The sequence below is a fragment of the Entelurus aequoreus genome, linkage group LG06 (genome assembly GCF_033978785.1).
Source record: "Entelurus aequoreus isolate RoL-2023_Sb linkage group LG06, RoL_Eaeq_v1.1, whole genome shotgun sequence".
Lineage (NCBI taxonomy): Eukaryota > Metazoa > Chordata > Actinopteri > Syngnathiformes > Syngnathidae > Entelurus > Entelurus aequoreus.
Window position 1 is genome coordinate 50,062,128 of NC_084736.1, and position 21,497 is coordinate 50,083,624.

The following is a 21,497-nucleotide window of genomic DNA, read 5'->3' on the forward strand; positions in this document are numbered from 1 at the left end:
TTCATCCTACACATTTTTGCAACATTGGATAACATAAGTAAAATAGAGGGTGAGATAACTCCTGGAAATTACTGACTTAGAATCGCCACAGGCGTGTGTGTCCAAATTAAAGGAAATGGCAGGCTGTCTACTTCTAATGGATTTATTACAATCTTTGCAAGCTGGTAATGCTTGTTGTGGTCTCTAACAACAAGGCACACAAATAACTATCAGAAATGCAGCCAATATTACCTACAGATAATGTGTCATGAGACAAGATAATATAAATTAAATGCACAGATAACATTAAGTAGAGGAATTTAAAAGAGTTCGAATTTACCTACAAACGAGGCATAATGATGTAATATGTACATACAGCTAGTCTACATAGCATGTTAGCATCGATTAGCTTGCAGTCATGCAATCACCAAATATGCCTCCACACAAGTCAATACCATGAATTGATTTACATGGACCCCGACTTAAACAAGTTGAAAAACGTATTCGGGTGTTACCATTTAGTGGTCAATTGTACACAATATGTACTGTACTGTGCAATCTACTAATACAAGTTTCAATCAATCAAAAACCATCAACAAAGCTCACCAATGTGCATTCACGCACAGCATACAAAGTTTGGTGGACAAAATGAGACAAAGAAGGAGTGGCATAAAACACGTCTTTCTGAGGCAGCATCAAAGAAAGTTGTGCATGTAAACACACTACGGTGTGTTCAAGGGCCACCGAAATTAGTCGGACAAAACGGCGCTCGCCAAATACTCTTATCAGTGAAGCATGTTTAATATAAACAAATAGGAAGGTTTGTTTGTCCTCCGACAAAAAATATATTTTTCCATTCAGCTTTTTCCATTTTCATACATTTTTTAAAAAGCTCCAGGGAGCCACTAGGCCAGCGCTAAAGAACCGCGGGTTGCCGACCCCTGCATTTGGCCAAGGGATGCTTAATGCTAAAGAACGTTTAATGCTGGTACACAACATTTAGGATTGGGCCGATAGTCAATAAGTCTTATTGACTTAAGATGTCTTATCAAGTATAATTAACGAGCTGCATGGACAGATAAATTCACTAGATTTTAGTAGTTTATTTTCCCATTTATCTTATATTTTGTCAGCTCTTTTTTGCAGAGTATGAAAGTGGCTCCAACAAGCATAATGTGTAATGCACGTATTAAGGATAATGTTCAAAGGTGTGAAATTGGATTTGACTCTGAGAAAGCAATAAAGTAAATGCAGTTAACAACCAGGAGATAAAGTATGTGAAATGACAAATCAGACTACAACCATTGGGTTTAAAACACTGAATTTGTGTTTGCTACCTCTACTAAGTAGCGGTCATCGTGCCTGATACTGAAAATATATGCTAATTAAATCCAAGTCTATAACATGCAGACAGAGACTGGAGAGGCTGCAGAATGGCAATTTTTCAAAGGTTGCACAATTTGGAATCCGTCCAAAATGACCGAGGAAAACTATGCCACAAAATTTGCAATAAAATGAGTAGCAAACCACTTTTTTGACAATTCCCTGTATGTGAAGAGTGCTACATAAATAAACTTTGATTGATTTTTTTGATTGATTGAATGACCAGTTTCTTTAAAAATGCCTCACTAACTAACCGTTCACTTCATGTACCTTTTTGCCACTTTCCTGTGTATGAAAAGTGCTACATAAATAAACTTTCACTTTCAATAACTTACTAACTCACAGTTCCCTTCATGTACCTCAAAGCAGTAGAAAATTACGGTCAAGGAAAGACCTGATTAAAATGACAAAAAGACCTGATTAAATTGACAAAAAAAACCTTTAATTTGTACTTTGTTTCTTTAATGATATATTTCAATAATTGTAATAATTTATAAAATCCAGACTGCATGGAGTACAAGTTAAATATGCGGGCATTGTTTCCGCAAGACTGCTCACGAGGGTGATGTACCTATGGTGATGTAGGTCCTGGAAACAGAGGCGTGCCATTTCAGAGGGCTCAAAGACGAGGGAGAAAGAGAGCAAAGAGCCCAAAGAAAACGAGAAAAGCTGTAAAAGGCTGCATAATGGCAATTTTTCAAAGGTTGCACAATTCGGAATTCGACCAAAATGATCGAGGAAAAATATGACACAAAAAAAAACAAAAATACTTTTTTGCCTCTTGCCTGTGTATGAAAAGTGCTACATAAATAAACTTTCACTTTCAATAACTTACTAACTCACAGTTCACTCCATGTACCTCAAAGCAGTAGAAAATTCCAGAATTTGTATTGTGGGTGGCACTAAAGTACACTAAACGTTGTTTTCTAATGACAACATAAGAAGGAGATTCGATCCTTTCTTATAATTAAGATTGAGAGAAAGTTCTCCAGGTCCAAAAAGTCCAATATAAAAACTGTGTATATCCGTGCCATTCAGTTTTCACTCATTAAAAAGTCAACACAATATTTCATATTACATTGCATTTCTAAACAAGCAAGTTATTGATGTATGTTTATCAGTTAATTACAAGAAATATCCCGGCAGTAGATTTGATAATTCGCCTCTCAAGATGAACAATTCTCAATCTCCTTTTCTTTCGCTCAACCATTTCCCCGCATTGAACCGTAATGACTGCGAGGAAAATTGGCAGACGTTAGTGCATTCAGACCATTTCAAATCAGCTTCCCACAACCCTGAGGGCTTAAAAGGAAACAATAACTGAAATACGACTGGAACGCTTGCCAGTGGCACGCAGCTCTGGCTGGAGACAAATATAATAACGTGACAGCGATAGGCTGACTTGTTCCATTTCCCTTTGTGTTATGTCTTTTAATAAAAATGTGATTACATGTTAGCAAAAAGCTCATCTGATATCGTATGTCAGTGTTGTTGTAGGAACAGCATCATTATTGTGCAGGGTCGGTGGGTTGCAGTAAGCGGGATGCTGCTAATTGACACGTTTCTGAAAAAAAGACCTGCAACATATTTTTAGACGCCAGTGACGTTGGAAAATAATAAAACTTCTGACTGATACCCTGGCACAGTGTTTTTCAATCACTGTGCCGCGGCGCACACTGTGCCGTGAGATACAGTCGGGTGTGCCGTGGGAGATTCTCTAATTTCACCTATTTGGGTAAAAAATATTTTTTGCAAACCAGTAATTGTAGTCTGCAAATAATATGTTGTTGTTGAGTGGTCTGTGCTGTTTAGAGCTCGGCAGAGTAACCGTGTAATACTCTTCCATATCAGTAGGTGGCAGCCGGTAGCTAATTGCTTTGTAGATGTCGGGAACAGCGGGAGGCAGTGTGCAGGTAAAAAGGTGTCTAATGCTAAAACCAAAAATAAACAAAAGGTGAGTGCCCCTAAGAAAATGCATTGAAAGTTAGGGAAGGCTATGCAGAACAAAACTAAAACTGAACTGGCTACAAAGGAAACAAAAACAGAATGCTGGACGACAGCAAAGACTTACTGTGGAGCAAAGACGGCGTCCACAATGTACATCCGAACATGACAAGACAATCAACAATGTCCCCACAAAGAAGGATACAAAACAACTGAATTCTTGATTGCTAAAACAAAGTAGATGTGGGAAATATCGCTCAAAGGAAGACATGAAACTGCTACAAGAAAACACCAAAAAAAATAGAAAAAGGCACCAAAATAGGAGCGCAAGACAAGAACTAAAACACTACACACAGGAAAACAGCAAAAAATTCAAAATAAGTCACAGGACAGGACGTGACAGTACACCTACTTTGAGTCAAGAGCTATATTGATGCATGATTGGTTATGGTTTAAAGGCATATCCAACAATTGCGACAACAACTTTTTACTGTCAACTGAGTTTCGTTTTTTTAATGATTTCTGCTGGTGGTGTGCCTCTGGATTTTTTCAACGCAAAAAATGTGCCTTGGCTCAAAAAAGCTTGAAAAACACTGCCCTAGCTCTCGAATAAACTCTGTATGCCATTTTGATTGAGGTGACTGACCATTTTCATTTGCAGTCCAATACAAGATCCATGTCACTAGAGATTTAATTTGAAGCCCATGTCCTACGAGCACACCCACTATCACACGATAGATTTCTTTTTGGCAAGGTATAGAAATGTCAAGGCACTTTAAAGACACAACAACTTGTGGGGGTGAAACTTACTGTGTTGGCAGTGAACTCCACTGAAGCCTGGAGGACACTTGCAGACGTAGCCAATGAAGGTGTCACCCCTGTAGGTCTCACTGATCTCACATGTCCCTCTGTTGTGGCACGGGTTTGGGTGGCAGGGCCCTGCATGCACAAAACAACATCCTTGATCAGAATTATACTTGTAGGTTAGGCCTAAAACAATGATTCACAATCAATCAATCACAATTTATTTGTATAGCCCTTAATCACAAGTACCTCTAAGCATAGGCGCCGATCTACTTTATTGCCAGTGGGTGCTCGGTGTGTGTGTGTGTGTGTGTATTAGTGTTGTCACGATACCAATATTTTGGTATTTTTCGATACTTTTCTAAATAAAGGGGACCACAAAAAAATGTCATTATTGGATTTATTTTAACAAAAAAATCTTAGGGTACATTAAACACATGGTTGTTATTGCAATTGTGTCCTTAAATAAAATAGTTAACGTACTAGACAACTTGTCTTTTAGTAGTAAGTAAACAAACAAAGGCTCCTAATTTAGTCTGCTGACATATGCAGTAACATATTGTGTCATTTATCATTCTATTATTTTGTTAAAATTATTAAGGACAAGTGGTAGAAAATGAATGATTAATCTACTTGTTCATTTACTGTTAATATCTGCTTATTTTCTGTTCCAACATGTTCTATCTACACTTCTGTTAAAATGTAATAATCACTTATTCTTCTGTTGTTTGATACTTTACATTAGTTTTGGATAGGGATGTCCGATAATGGCTTTTTGCCGATATCCCGATATTGTCCAACTCTTAATTACCGATACCGATATCAACCGATACCGATATATACAGTGATGGAATTAACACATTATTATGCCTAATTTGGACAACCAGGTATGGTGAAGATAAGGTCCTTTTTAAAAAAAAATAATAAAATAATATAAATAAATTAAAAACATTTTCTTGAATAAAAAAGAAAGTAAAACAATATAAAAACAGTTACATAGAAACTAGTAATTAATGAAAATGAGTAAAATTAACGGTTAAAGGTTAGTACTATTAGTGGACCAGCAGCACGCACAATCATGTGTATCCCTTGCAGACTGTATTGATATATATTGATATATAAAGTAGGAACCAGAAATATTAATAACAGAAAGAAACAACCCTTTTGTGTGAATGAGTGTGAATGAGTGTAAATGGGGGAGGGAGGTTTTTTGGGTTGGTGCTTAATTGTAAGTGTATCTTGTGTTTTTTATGTTGATTTAATAAAAAAAAAAAAAAAAAAACGATACCGATATTACATTTTAAAGCATTTTAAAGCATTTACCGTCCGATAATATCGGCAGGCCGATATTATCTCTAGTTTTGGATGATAACACAAGTGTAGGTATCGATCCGATATCAAGTAGTTACAGCATAATACATTGGTTATACTCAAAGTCCTGATGTGTCCTGGGACATATTTCCTGAGTTTATAAACGTAATATAAATTTTAAAAAAAAACGAAACAAGATTTTGTGATGTTGGCTGTTGAGTAAGTATGCTCTTCATTCTCTCGTGTGCAGTGTGTTGTGACACTAGTCCATTGACGGGCACAACAACATCTTGGTGAGGCTTTGTTCATCATAGACTATATGATTTGTAACTTTTTAATTATGTATAACAGACCAAACTCGCCACTAAATTAAACACAGCAAAATTGATTTTTCACATATTAATTTAAAGATTGAAAGTTGCCATAAATCCCACGTGGGTGCTCGGCATTGTCCGTGGGTGCTCGGGCCCTGAAGCACCCACGGGATCGGCGCCTATGCCTCAAAGGGCTTCACAAACCTCAACGACATCCCCTGATCTGAATCCATATCCGGGCAAGAAAAAACTGCAAAAGCCTGATTAAAATGACAAAAAAAAGCTTTGATTTCTACTTTGTTGCTTTGATGATTCATTTTAATCAATTATAATTTATCAAATCCAGACTGCATGGAGTACAACTAAAATATGCGGGCATTGTTTCCGCGAGACTGCCCATGAGGGCGGTGTAGCTATGGTGATGTAGGTCGTGGAAACAGAGGTGGGCCATCTCAGATGGCTCAAGGACGAGGGAGAAAGAGAGCAAGGTGCCCAAAGAAGACAAGAAAAGCTGTCAAAGGTTTCGCTATCATTTAGCACTGAAAAAGACAGACATTGTGGTGAAATGTTTGCACTGTCAAACATAGCTGGCATTTCACTATAGCACTACATCAATGATGCAACATATAACCAGAAAGCATACTTCATATTTAAGATTAGCAAACAAGATGAAACAGGAACATCTATGTTGGTTGCGAAAGCCATCTAATATGTTTGACTTGCACAATGAATGTACAGGAACATCTACAGTGTGTATGTTTATACTAATCATTTTGTCCAAAAAATCAATCAATCAATCAATCAATGTTTATTTATATAGCCCTAAATCACAAGTGTCTCAAAGGGCTGTACAAGCCACAATGACATCCTCGGTACAGAGCCCACATACTCCTCTAATTAATACATTTTCAAATATGTACGTATTAAGTTGTTTAATACATCGTCACTCAGTATATCATACTTTTATCAGAGATTATTTTTGTTGTATTTGTTACCTGGTTTTACGTCGAAGGAGGACCGCCACTGCAAAAGGAGAACGTCGACCATGAGATACACCAGAGCAAAGAGGAGAGGTGTCTATCCTCCTCTACCGCCCCTCCCTCCATTCTGAATGCATGTGAAGATCCCTCCCCCACATCCCCCAAGCCATCCACGTCTCCATCTTTCTCCCTCCCTCAAGTAGACCTTTCTCCCCCCTTCTCCCCCTTGGAGTTCCGGGAGCTACCCCCACTCACGCCCCACCCTACTCAGATTTTTACCCCCCTAGATCATCGCTCACCTCCACCACCCCCTCCACGAAGGCGTGCTCCACAACCCCCCAGCCATACTTCACCTTTCTCACGCCAACCCCTTACACGCCCTCAACGTCCACCTTCAGTAGTTCGTCCCAGCTCTGACGCTGCTCACTCCCCCTCCCCCTTACGGCAAACCCCGCCTCGCCCTGACAGCAGTCCTGAATATCTCTGATACAGAAAAGGGTTCAGCAGTAGACCACATTATCAGCTGGGCCCAAGGTTGCCTACATCAAATCATGGCACCTTCTACATCCCTGTTGTGACTACCAAGAGAGTAAACATTGGGAAACTTAGCCACCCTGCTAACCTAAACAATCTCATTCCTATTATCTCCAAATCAAAGCCAACATCGAAGCCTGTCAATAACACCATCAGGATGGGTCTGCTCAATGTCAGGTCTCTGAATAGCAAATCATTTTTAGTCAATGATTTTATTAGCACTTCTAAACTTGACTTTATGTTTTTAACTGAAACATGGCTGGAACAAAATAACAGTGCAAGCATTCTGATCGAGACAGCACCCCCCAACTATAACTTCATTGATATATGTAGATCGGGGAAAAGAGGTGGAGGGGTTGCTGCTATATTTAAAAACATGTTTCAGGGGAAACAGATGTCACTCGGTGAGTTTACATCATTTGAATACCTGTGTGCTGTGTTGAAATGCTCTCCCAAAATTCTCTTGTTAATTATCTACAGGCCACCTAAATATTCTGCAAATTTTTTTGATGATTTTACTGAACTATTGTCTAGCATCTCCACTGACTTTGACTGCCTGGTTATAACTGGTGATTTTAATTTTCATATTGACGATTTAAATGACAAGGGCGCAACAGAACTTTTTACTATTTTAGACACATTTGAACTGTCTCAACATGTGAAAGAGGCTACACATTATAAGGGACACACCCTGGACCTGATTATCACAAAAGGTCTCAATGTTTCTGATGTTCTTGTGATTGATCCTTCATTGTCTGATCATTTCTGTGTTTTCTTTAATATTTCTGTAATTCCGGACACACAAACAGAATCAAAGAATGTCAAAAAGCGGTACATAAATGAACATGCTAATGTCCTCTTTAAAAACGCCATCTCCTCACTACCACCTCTAAACCCATGTCATGCTGATGATCTTGTAAGCAACTTTAATTCCAAAATTGTGAATATCATAGATATCATTGCACCTGTTACAGTTAAAACGATTTCTGGCAAGCAAAAGGCACCCTGGAGAAAATCTGCTGCTGTAACAGCCCAGAGAAGAGAGTGCAGGAAGGCTGAACGAATCTGGCGGAATACAAAACTTCATATTCACCATGACATCTATAAAGAGAGCCTCCAGGCCTACAATTTAGTCTTAAAAAGTGCTAGAGAAACATTCTTCTCCAATATCATAAACAGCAACACAAATAAGGCCAAAACCCTATTCACAATCGTTGACAGACTGACTAAACCCCCAACACAAATACCAGCCGAACTCCATTCCACGCAGAAATGCAATGACTTTGCATTCTTTTATACTGATAAAATTGAAGGCATCAGACGCACCATCAATATCTCAAGTAAAAAAGTTGGATCACCACCCCATTTAGGCAAAAGTAACACAGCAATGATGGCAAGCTTTAATGCCATAGACTCTAAAACTCTAGTGGAAACGGTGACAGCTCTAAAGTCATCCACCTGCTGCCTTGATGTTTTACCTACCAACTTCTTTAAGAATGTTTTTGACTGCCTATCAACAGACATCTTGCAAATAGTTAATAATTCTATTAAATCGGGCAATTTCCCGAAGGCTTTCAAAACTGCAGTCATTAAACCTCTTCTAAAAAAGCAGAGCCTAGATGCCTCTGTTATCAACAACTACAGACCAATTTCAAATCTACCATTCATAAGTAAAATAATTGAGAAAGTTGTCCTCCAACAACTAAATCACTTCTTGGCTTCTACTGGCTGCCACAACAACTTCCAGTCAGGATTTTTTCTTCATAGCACAGAGACGGCCCTTCTTAAAGTTATAAATGACATCCGTCTAAACACAGACTCTGGCAAAACTTCAGTATTAATGCTTTTGGACCTCAGTGCTGCATTTGACACTGTCGACCACTCAATACTTTTGGACAGGTTGGAAAACTGGGTGGGGATCTCAGGCACAGTTTTAAGCTGGTTCAAGTCATATCTACAAGATAGGAACTATTTTGTTTCCATTGGTGACTTTGTATCAGAACCAACCAACGTAACGTGTGGAGTCCCCCAAGGTTCAATCTTGGGGCCGACTTTATTTAACATCTATATGCTCCCACTAGGACAAATCATGCAAAATAATAACATTGACCATCATTGCTATGCCGATGACACCCAAATCTATGTAGCGCTATCACCAAATGACTATCGCCCCATAGATCTTCTGTGCCAGTGCATTGAGCAAGTCAAACACTGGATGTGCCAAAATTTCCTACAACTAAATGAAGATAAAACTGAGATAATTGTTTTTGGTGCTAAAAAAGAAAGGTTTAAAGTCATCCAACACCTTCAATCACTGTCCCTGAAAACCTCAAATAAAGCCAGAAATCTTGGGGTTATTTTAGATTCTGATTTACATTTCGACAGTCACATCAAATCAGTAACAAAATCGGCCTACTATCACCTCAAAAATGTAAAAAGACTTAGAGGGCTCATGTCAGCTCAAGACTTAGAAAAACTTGTACATGCCTTTATTACCAGTAGGCTAGACTATTGTAATGGTCTCCTTGCAGGTCTTCCCAACAAAACTGTCAGGCAGCTACAGCTTGTTCAGAACGCTGCTGCTAGAGTTCTAACAAAGACCAAAAAATGTGAGCACATTACACCAATTCTTAAATCCTTACATTGGCTCCCTGTACATCAGAGAATAGATTTCAAAATCCTCCTGCTCACATATAAATCACTACATGGTCTAGGGCCCAAGTATATCACTGATATGCTCCCACTATATACGCCCTCTAGATCACTAAGATCTTCTGAGACCAATCTGTTAGCGGTTCCAAGAGTAAACTCAAATCAAGGGAGATCATCATTCAGTCACTATGCAACACATAGCTGGAATAAACTTCCTGAAGATGTCAGACTCTCCCCAACTCTCACTACTTTTAAAACTAGACTGAAGACTTTTATGTTCACCTTAGCTTTCAGCTAAATCTTTTAATCTTTTAACTTTTAACGTCTGCACTGTTTTTATTTTTATTGTCTGCATTTTAATTTTGCTTTTATTTTCTTTCATTTCACTTTGTTGTCTGTGAAGCACTTTGAGTCTGCCTTGTGTATGAAAAGCGCTATACAAATAAAGTTGCCTTGCCTTGCCTTTTAGGCTACACATGTATTTTTGTTTACTTATTTGTTTTAAAAACACATATTGTGCAGTGATGCTGCTCTGGTAAAAGTGCAATTTCAATGTCATGTGCATTCATAAACAGAAAGAATAAAAGTCAAAGGATTTTACCTAAAAGACGCATTGAGGCCAGAAAGTGTTTTATTCAAACAAATTTTTTGATATATTACTGGATTACTAAAAAAAATCGATAGTAACAAATACAAACCAATGACTTGTATACTGGGGCTTCATCTTTATTCTACACAAATACATGTTTATAAATCATATAATATAGATGTAGTTTCTACATGTTGAAGAATAATACATATTTTGTTAACACTGAGGGGACTCTGTGGAAATAAATGCAATTCCAGAGTCAAGTTTAAGATAATGCTTTCAAGTATAATGGACTTTTAAAACAAAATGTGCCTTTCAAAAAGGCACTTTTATGTTTAATGTAACCTATTTTGCATATTTTTACTCAAGTTAAATATACTCATTAACATCCACTTAGTACGTAAAATCTCTCAATGCATCCGTTCCGCACCAAAAAGCACTTTTGGATGCCCCACTTTCATTTGTAAAAATCATATTAATGATAGCGTGTATGCACGTCCTAATTCATCACTACTTCCTGTTCTCACTTTATAACCCTCTGGGCATTTGGATACTTTTAAAGCAAAATAAAATATTTTAGTTTGAAAAAGGAAAGTTAACAATTGTGTGGATTATTAACCTACCCTTATCTGAAATGGTGAAAATTAAGAATATTGTTACCCAAGACCTCACACACATGCTGCATGATTCAGCTTGTAACAATGACAAATACCTTTTTACGAAAAGAAACGAAGAAACATCAGAACATCACAAGGTACATTTTTTTTTCAATGGCATCTAAAACATACAGTCACGATCAAAAGTTTACATACACTTGTAAAGAACATAATGTCATGGCTGTCTTGAGTTTCCAATAATTTCTACAACTCTTATTTTTTTGTGATAGAGTAATTGGAGCACAAACTGGTTGGTCACACAAAACATTCATGAAGTTTGGTTCTTTTATGCATTTATTATGGGTCTACTGAAAATGTGACCAAATCTGCTGGGTCAAAAGTATACATACAGCAATGTTAATATTTGGTTACATGTCCCTTGGCAAGTTTCACTGCAATAAGGCGCTTTTGGTAGCCATCCACAAGCTTCTGCTTGAATTTTTGACTACTCCTATTTACAAAATTGGTGCAGTTCAGCTAAATGTGTTGGTTTTCTGACATGGACTTGTTTCTTCAGCATTGTCCACACATTTAAGTCAGGACTTTAGGAAGGCCATTCTAAAACCTTAATTCTAGCCTGATTTAGCCATTCCTTTACCACTTTTGACGTGTGTTTGGGGTCATTGTCCTGTTGGAACACCCAACTGTGCCCAAGACCCAACCTCTGGGCTGAGGATTTTAGGTTGTCCTGAAGAATTTGGAGGTAATCCTCCTTTTTCATTGTCCCATTTACTCTATGTAAAGCACCAGTTCCATTGGCAGCAAAACAGTCCCAGAGCATAATACTACCACCACCATGCTTGACGGTAGGCATGGTGTTCCTGGGATAAAAGGCCTCACCTTTTCTCCTCCAAACATATTGCTGGGTATTGTGGTCAAACAGCTCAATTTTTGTTTCATCTGACATCACATGGACAAAGTTAAGACCTTCTGGAGGAAAGTTCTGCATTTTGATAGTTTTAAAGCAAAATAAAATATTTTAGTTTGAAAAAGGAAAGATAACAATACTGTTGATTATTAACCTACTCTTACCTGAAATGGTGAAAATTAAGAATATTGTTACCCAAGACCTCGCAGACATGCAGCATGATTCAGCTTGTAACAATAACAAATGCCTTTTTACGAACAGAAACGAAGAAACATCAGAACCTCACAAGGTAACATTGTTTTTCAATGGCATCGATTTAAAAAAAAAAATACAGTTCATATGAAAGAAAAAATACATTTTGTTTGCCTTGTTGGTATTAAACTCTAAATGAGAATTACAAACGAGGTAATCCTATCAAAGTGGTGTCATTACCAAGTGGGAACCTGCATCAGTAATAATAAAGGGAGTGGGGGCTCATCAGCTGAACAGAACACTGTATAATCGCTCTCAAAGAGCCCTGGCCTACTGAGGGAGACAGGGTGACAGGTTTCTGGGCTGTTTTGACGTGACGATTTATCGTGGCACCAAAGCATGCTGACAGCCTCACTAATGAAGAACGCATAAAGGCACGCGGGGAGAAGGGAAGAAGGAGCTGACAGGGATACTGAGACAATGGCTTCTGAATGGCAGTAACATTTAATTTATGAAAATGGTTTTTTTTAGAACTTATCTACCAGGGACTTTCATTTATGGAGATGGATGACATGTTTAAACATAAACTACTAGATTAAAAACATGTAAAGAGAGCTACTTTCATTAAAATAAACTTGAGTGGGTAGTAGCGCAGTATCGAACACTCCAAACTCTACTCTGCATTGCAGTAAAAAGTGTTCTTTACAAAGAGAAGCATGGGAATTAGCTCACATTAGGATTATTTTTTGGCCTTTTTTTAAACCACATTTGTTAAACTTGTATTAGGGCTTGGCGATATATCGAATATACTCGATGTATCGCAGGTTTGTCTCTGTGCGATGTAGAAAATGACTATTTCGTGAGTATTCGAGTATATGTTCTCACGCAGTTGTTTTTCGCCGCAGGCATTACACTGCAGGCTTTTCTCACTCTTTCTTGTCTCTCCTTCGCACAGAGAGATAAAACAAGCGCACCTTGTTACATACGTCACATACTGTCGCGAGTGCATGACATACGCCCTCGCCGAGCAGAGAGGTAGCGGCATTGGTAAAGTTAGCTGTGGCAGGTGGTGCAAGCGGAGCGGTGCGATTGGTAATGCGAGAGAGAGAAGGTGCGAATCTGGTAACAAATGGAGGAAGAAGAATTAATTCCCAAGAAAAACTGCTCTGCCGGTGGTTTTGGCTTCAAGCGGGAACATGTTGAACAGACAACCATAATATGTCAAGTATGCGGCAAAAGCGTTGCTACAAAAAGTAGCAGCACTGCTAATTTGTAGCATCATTTGAAAAGTCACCCGCTAGAGAATGAAGAGTGCTTGAAGTCCGCATGTCAACATCTGTGGCCGGTGCCGAACCAACAAAATGCTGAAGCAACCAGCACTGACCCAATTGAGCCTGGCGTCTTCGATTTCCAGATCAACACCGTATGAAAAAAATAGTGAACAACAGAAGGAGATAACGTCCGCAGTATCCTACCACATAGTGAAGGACGTACACTATTTGATTTCCTATTATGCAGCTAATTTTTATTATACAGTTTTTGAAATATCTTGTGTGACATCATGCAAAAAAGTGCACTTTATTTGTTTTAAAATATTGTAGTGGCGTTCTGTACAAAATGTGCACTTTAATTTAGTGTTGTTTTGATAAGTCATCTTAGTGACATCATGCACAAAAGTGCACTCATAGCTTGTTTTAAAATGTTTCTGACAATCTTGCACTTTCTGTTTTGAAATGACATGAATGTTTGTGCCACTGCTTAATCATCATCATCGGCAGTCACTCGTAGTCGAGTATGACTGTCCTCAGAATGGATGGGTTCCCATTCGGGAGGACGCCTGTGCGTGACGTCTTTTAGCGTGGGGAGACTGATGCGCCTGCAGCCACCACACGGTCCTTGGCAGAGAGGGGCCTTGATCCAGTGGCATGGATCCATGATGACTGGAGACCACCCTCTGTTGCAGCCTTCATCCGCCTTCAGTGCCGTTGTGACATGCAGTGTCATCCTTCGCCACTTCCACCGTTGAGGTCTTTGAAATGCTATTTAACCCAAAGCTGGGACCCTGACAGGTACTACCACCCCGGGTCAGAGTGGACCTGGGAGCAATGATGACTGAGGGGTAACTCCACCTTCCCCAAAACTCCAGAACTCCCGAACTGAAGCCTCATCACCAGATGCAGTTTTGAGTCATACCCAGGACCACCACTGCTTAATAACTGTTTAATAAATACAGTTTTGGTAAATTGACTTAGTTGTGATTTCCCTCTCTGCATGGAAGTTTAAAGGCCTACTGAAACCCACTACTACCGACCACGCAGTCTGATAGTTTATATATCAATGATGAAATCTTAACATTGCAACACATGCCAATACGGCCGGGTTAACTTATAAAGTGCAATTTTAAATTTCCCAGGGAACTTCCGGTTGAAAACGTCTATGTATGATGACGTTTGCGCGTGACGTCAATGGTTGAAACGGAAGTATTCGGACACATCGTATCCCAATACAAACAGCTCTGTTTTCATCGCAAAATTCCACAGTATTCTGGACATCTGTGTTGGTGAATCTTTTGCAATTTGTTTAATGAACAATGGAGACTGCAAAGAAGAAAGCTGTAGGTGGGATTGGTGTATTAGCGGCTGGCTGCAGCAACACAACCAGGAGGACTTTAAGTTGGATAGCAGACGCGCTATCCGACGCTAGCCGCCGACCGCATCGATGATCGGGTGAAGTCCTTCATCGTGCCGTCGATCGCTGGAATGCAGGTGAGCACGGGTGTTGATGAGCAGATGAGGGCTGGCGTAGGTGGAGCGCTAATGTTTTTATCATAGCTCTGACGAGGTCCTGTAGCTAAGTTAGCTTCAATGGCGTCGTTAGCAACAGCATTGCTAGGCTTCGACAGGTGGCACAGCATTAACCGTGTAGTTACAGGTCCAGTGTTTGGTTCGGTGTCTGCTGATAGTAGTATTGTTGATCTTCTGTCTATCCTTCCAGTCAGGGGCTTATTTCTTTTGTTTCTATCTGCATTTAAGCACGATGCTATCACGTTAGCTCCGTAGCTAAAGTGCTTCACCGATGTATTGTCGTGGAGATAAAAGTCACTGTGAATGTCCATTTCGCATTCTCAACTCTCATTTTCAAGAGGATGTAGTATCCAAGGTGGTTTAAAATACAAATCCGTGATCCACAATAGAAAAAGGAGAAAGTGTGGAATCCAATGAGCCCTTTTACCTAAGTTACGGTCAGAGCAAAAAAAGATACGTCCTGCACTGCACTCTAGTCCTTCACTCTAACGTTCCTCATCCACAAATCTTTCATCCTCGCTCAAATTAATGGGGTAATTGTCGCTTTCTTGGTCCGAATCGCTCTCGCTGCTGGTGTAAACAATAGGGAAATGTGAGGAGCCCTTCAACCTGCGACGTCACGCTACTTCCGGTACAGGCAAGGCTTTTTTATCAGCGACCAAAAGTTGCGAACTTTATCGTCGATGTTCTCTACTAAATCCTTTCAGCAAAAATATGGCAATATCGCGAAATGATCAAGTATGACACATAGAATGGATCTGCTATCCTCCTTTAAATTAAAAAAAATCATTTCAGTAGGCCTTTAAAATGAGCATATAATAATGCAGTATGAACAAGAATGGTTTAATGTAGACACAAATAATCATCATACTGGTGTGATTATATGCATCAAGTGTTCATTCAAGGCTAAGGCAAAATATCAAGATATACATCGTGTATCGTGACAAAGCCTAAAAATATCGAGATATTAATAAAAGGCCATACTGCCCATTCCTAACTTGTATTGAGATTGTCATGAAACAGCTTCTAACTTTGGGGTATATCTCCCTCCATCCCTCCCATCTCATTCCCAACATGTGTACTGACGATGAGTAGTGTCTCAACCCTTAACAACGCATTACTGGATGTAATAATCAAAGTTAAAGTACCACTGATAGTCACACACACATTAGGTGTGGTGAAATTACCTTCTGCATTTGACCCATCCCCTTGTTCCACCCCCTGGGAGGTGAGGGGAGCAGTGAGCAGCAGCGGTGGCCGCGCTCAGGAATCATTTTGGTGATTTAACCGCCAATTCCAACCCTTGATGCTGAGTGCCAAGCAGGGAGGTAATGGGTCCCATTTTTATAGTCTTTGGTATGACTCAGCCGGGGTTTGAACTTACGCCCTACTGATTTTAGGGCGGACACTCTAACCACAAGGCCACTGAGCAGGTTTGGTGCATGGTGCATTATGTATCGTCATTCCCGGGAAATAAGCCACTACTTTTTCCCCACGCTTTGAACCCTGCGCTTAATACCATGCTGTGGCTAATTGATGGATTCTGTCCGTTTTTGCATACTTCAAATGCCACCAATACATTTAGCCTTGTCACATCAGATGAACAAAATTGCTGAAAGGTTTACGGCAGGGGTGTCCATTACTTCGATCGCGAGCTACCGGTCGATCGCAGAGGGTGTGTCAGTCGATCGCCAGCCAGGCATTAAAAGACCTAAAAATTAGCGATCATCAATCTTCATCAAGACGTCACTTTTGTCTCTTGATTGACATTCACGGCACCCGAGGGTCTTGTTAGATGACGCTGGCTGCTGTGAGATCATTATTAAGAAAAAATGACCGACAGGAAGGCGAGAAACACTTTTTATTTCAACAGACTCTCGCGCCGTACCTGCCGTCAAAACTCTAAAGACCGACTGCGCAGTTCCTGTCTTCACAATAAAAGCGCTGCTTCATCCTGCCTGCGCTAACAAATTAAGAGTCTCAGAAAGCTGGCGTGCACAAGCTAGCAAGCTACGGAGTTTGCCACCAATGTATTTCTTGTAAAGTGTATAAAAAGGAGTATGGAAGCTGGACAAATAAGATGCCAAAAACCAACCACTTTCATGTTGTATTGGACAGAAAGGAGGACTTTTTTTCTCCTCCATTTAAAAATGTGGACGTTATCATCACTACTGTCTGATTCCAATCAATGCAAGTCATCAGAATCAGGTAATACACCAACTTATATTCTTGTCTTCGTGAAAGAAAGGAATCTATATGTGTTAAACATGCTTGTATTATCATTAAACACCTTTAACTTGTTAACAAAAATTTATTTTTCATTAATAAATACATATAAATTATATGCATGAATGAGGTAGATCCCCTCGACTTGGTCAATTGAAAAGTAGCTTGCCTGCAGAAAAAGTGTGGGCACCCCTGGTTTACGGTATACCAATGAAATTGTTCACAACAAATAAAATGTTTCACACATAGGGATGGGTAACCGAATCCAATACTATGTTGGTGTCCTACTGGTCGGCGATTCACAATAAATCCAACGGTGCCATATTTTGGTTGTGCGTAAAGTCACGCCCGTGTGCCAACTCTTCGGGACTTGGCGATGACTCCAGCAGCAATAAAAGCGGACTCTGCCAAACTACCTCTAGATAATTGACTCAAAAAAGGCTCCAACGTAAGTCAAGTAATGCACTAGCTTGTTTGATGCTACTATACATTCACTTTGCTATTGGCATGCTACTGATTGGCATTAGCAAGTCTACATAAAAATGTCAACACCTTCCAATTTGTTAATAAAATACATAACTAAGATGCATGTTACATTTAAACAGCTGGTGCGTAATAAGTACAATACTTACAGTGTTAAAACTTTGAAGGGCGCAACAGACACAAAGACTGAACTGATCAACACACCATAAACTATACACTACTGCCATCTAACGTCTTGGACTTGCAACTGCAATTGCAACTTCGTGGCATGGCTGCAAATGTGACTCAGAAATGTGATATTGAAATAACAACTGGACAGCAATTAATCATAATCAGCTCATTTGTAAATGTCGCCAAAAAAATTGATTTAATTTTCAAAACCAATAAATATTTATTAACATACTCAAAAGTACCAAAAAATGGTAGTTGAGTACCGGTATCGATTCCCAGGTACTGGGAATTGGTACTGTATCAGTTCGTACCTGTCCCTATTCACGGAATGATTCGGCCATTTAGCAAGTTATGGACTCACCCTCGACATTAAGAAGAAACAATGAAATGCACACAACCCAGCACCAAAGCCAAAGACTGTTGATGTGGCCATCAAAAGGAAAAAGCTGCCACACGGAACGGAAATCCACCACCACTAACAAACACCATGCCGTGTAAATGTGTTAAATTTATGAATGAACACGAGTGCCTGTGTAAATATTTCATGTTTCACCATGTACGCCTGCGGCTTATGAACTTGTACAACCAATATACAGTATGTACAAAATCAAATTGGTCCAAAAAAGCCTGGAAATTATGGTAATAATATAATGCATTTTTACATCGTGATCACATTTTGTAATACAATAATTAACACATGTTGTAATCACTGGTTTATTTCAAAAAGTATTACAAAATACCAGTGCTGTACTTTTTTTTTTTTTTTTTATGTACTGCATTTATAACATTTGATGCGTTATGAAATACCATTGAACTTGATGCCTTAATTGGAAAACTTTTAGAGCAACACAAACAGTTTAAGAATCCAGTAGAATGTTTACTTGGTTTTTCTTTGGTCAAATCTAAATCAAATATAACTGCATTGATTATTGATTGCAAGCTCGAGACAAAAGCTACACTCACAAAGTATTACTGACATTAACATAACTAGTACACTGAAAAGATGGAAGGCAAACACTCATTAAATATGGATTTTGTTATGCTAATCCTATAATATACATGATGCCAAGAATAAAGAACAGCAGTACAAATAGAAAACCTAAGGCACATTTTTGTAATGTCAGTAATATTTCATTAGTGTCTTGCTTGCAATCATATTCTCCATTGTAATCAATAGATTTACTGTACATTTGATATAGGTTTGACGAATGGAACATCCTGCTATATTTTTTAAATTAACTTAATTAATTGTATTTATTTTTTGCAAAAGATTCACAGCTTTATTACATACACATGTTTCATACAAAATAAGATGGTACATTAATAAAAAAAAAATGTAATTGTTTTATTTGGCATAAAAGTATAAGTCAGCACGCCAACATGCAAAACGTCCTGTATTGCAAAAAACACTTAATATGAGTGACAAAAAAAAAGGTAGTGAAATGTTCCAACATCTCTTTAAGCGCTAAATTAATTTGTGTAGCTCTAATAGTGTTTTCGAATTAAGGCATCAAATGTGATGGTTTAAAACATCATGCACTAAAGTGTTACAATTTTTTTTTTTTTAAGTGCTACATCTGCATTTTGTGATAACTTTTGCAATACTTAACAAGTTATTCCAAAATGCATTCAGGAATTATATTACATTATTACATCATGTGATGTTACACACCCTAAAAGAACCCTATTCAACTTGCGGCTTGTGGGCCAAATCTCGCCTGGGAATGGGATCCGACCGGCCCCCTGAGTTCAGTTCAAATGTTGGAGGGACTAACATTTATGTCACAGACTCCTTAAAACACTCGAGCAGTGATTCTCATCTAGTGGTACGCCGACTAATCACTTAATTAAATATTCAAACACAGTGTTACTGTTCAAACTGTGTGTAATGTTATGCTGATATGCAGGTTAAATAAAAACTCTGCCTTGTTTTTAATGAATATTTAGGCCTACTATGCTACTGTATTTTAATCATTATGGTGGTACATGGGGAGCAAAGTGTTACTTGGTGAAAACAAAGTTTTGAGAACCACTGCTGACAAAGATGCTACTAGACAAGCTTTTCTGGTAACACTTTAGTATGGAGAACACATATTCACCATTAATTAGTTGCTTATTAACATGCAAATTAGTAACATATTGGCTCTTAATTAGTCATTATTAAGTACTTATTAATGCCTTATTCTGCATGGCCTTATTATACAACCAGTAAGCCATTAACTAAGAGTCAATTAGTTGCTAATTAACATGCAAATTAGTAACATATTGGCTCTTAATTGGTCATTATTAAGTACTTATTAATGCCTTATTCTGCATGGCCTTATTATACAACCAGTAAGCCATTAACTAAGAGTCTTCCCTCAATAACCTCAGAATTATTGCTTGTTAGTAACCCTAACCCTAACCCTCATATGTTCTCCTTGTGTCCAAATAACTCTAAATTAAGTATTTTTTACTTTAATAAGCAACTAATTAATGGTGAATATGTTCCCCATACTGAAGTGTTACTGCTTTTTTTTAATGAAGTCCTTAAAAACAGCAAGTAAACCTTTAAAGAAATAGGGGATCCTTGCGTTGACATTTTAGGCCTCGTTGCAGTGGATGCTTGGGGACTGTTTTTTCCCCCACAATCTCCAACCCAGAAATACACTACAGAGGACGCCTGTTCTCAGGAATATACTCGTAATAATACTAAAGGGAGAAGTGCGGCTCCCCGGTCCTTAGCTCCTTAGTTTTCTGATCGTTTTAGTTCAATCGCCCTGGCCTAAAATGTCTGAGAACAAATTTCCTCCGACTGTGGCGACAAGAAATTCTTTAATATTTGTCCACGATTGGAAAAGTGGTCACTGACTTACTGCCTTGTCAAGTAATTCTCCCCTGCAGACATTACATATTCTCCGCACAATGTTTTTTTTGTTTAATTCATATTTTGCTGTGTTGGTCTTGTCATGCACTCACAAATCAAATCAATGCAAGGACAATTTTTTTTAGTCTGATGGGATCACGGCCAGGATAAAAGGACGCTGCACTTCAGGAAGGACTGCATTTTGGACCCTGTGCTGTGAGACAAGATCCCTGCAGGGTGTCACTCAGGTAGCGCTGCGTTCACTGCTCTTTGTTCGTTGCGTAATGTCTGCCATGCATGATGCATGTCTGGAGGCAAACATCCGCAGCTCTCCTGTCTGAATGTCAGCGGCTCCTCGGCTGCATGAACCATCGCTCGCCCTGTGATTGATGCGAGCTGGCACTGGGTCCAGCGCGAGCAACGTAATTTATTCTCATGCCCGCAAAGAAAGTCCAATCAATCAGCTACGGAAACCTGTCCAGTGGTTAAACACGGGAAATATTATTTGTTTTCTTTCGAGCTCTATCACCAAGGCGTGTCAATTCCAGGTTCTAAGCTACCACCAGATGTCAAAAACAGTAACCTGTTCCCAATCTGAGGGAGGCGTGGCTCCGATGGTAAAGAGCTAAGAAATTAGCAATGATTTTGAAATAGAAGGGTTATTGTAAATTCAGCTTCATCTTATAATTGTGTCAAAACGGTAATTATTCAATACGTCCATCTGTGGTATGTCTTATTTAGCATTTTGTCCTATGTATTTCC

The 21,497-nt window shown here is 38.9% G+C and overlaps 1 protein-coding gene across 3 annotated transcripts in view; it reads right to left on the reverse strand.

The window, feature by feature from the left end:
* The window catches only part of edil3a (EGF-like repeats and discoidin I-like domains 3a), a 339,454-nt gene that overhangs the window by 238,777 nt on the left and 79,180 nt on the right, over nt 1-21,497 (reverse strand). For all 3 annotated transcript variants that reach the window (XM_062050941.1, XM_062050942.1, XM_062050939.1), the window contains one exon: nt 4,117-4,245. In XM_062050941.1, the coding sequence (XP_061906925.1) occupies nt 4,117-4,245 (129 nt within the window). The remainder of the gene's footprint in view (nt 1-4,116; nt 4,246-21,497) is intronic.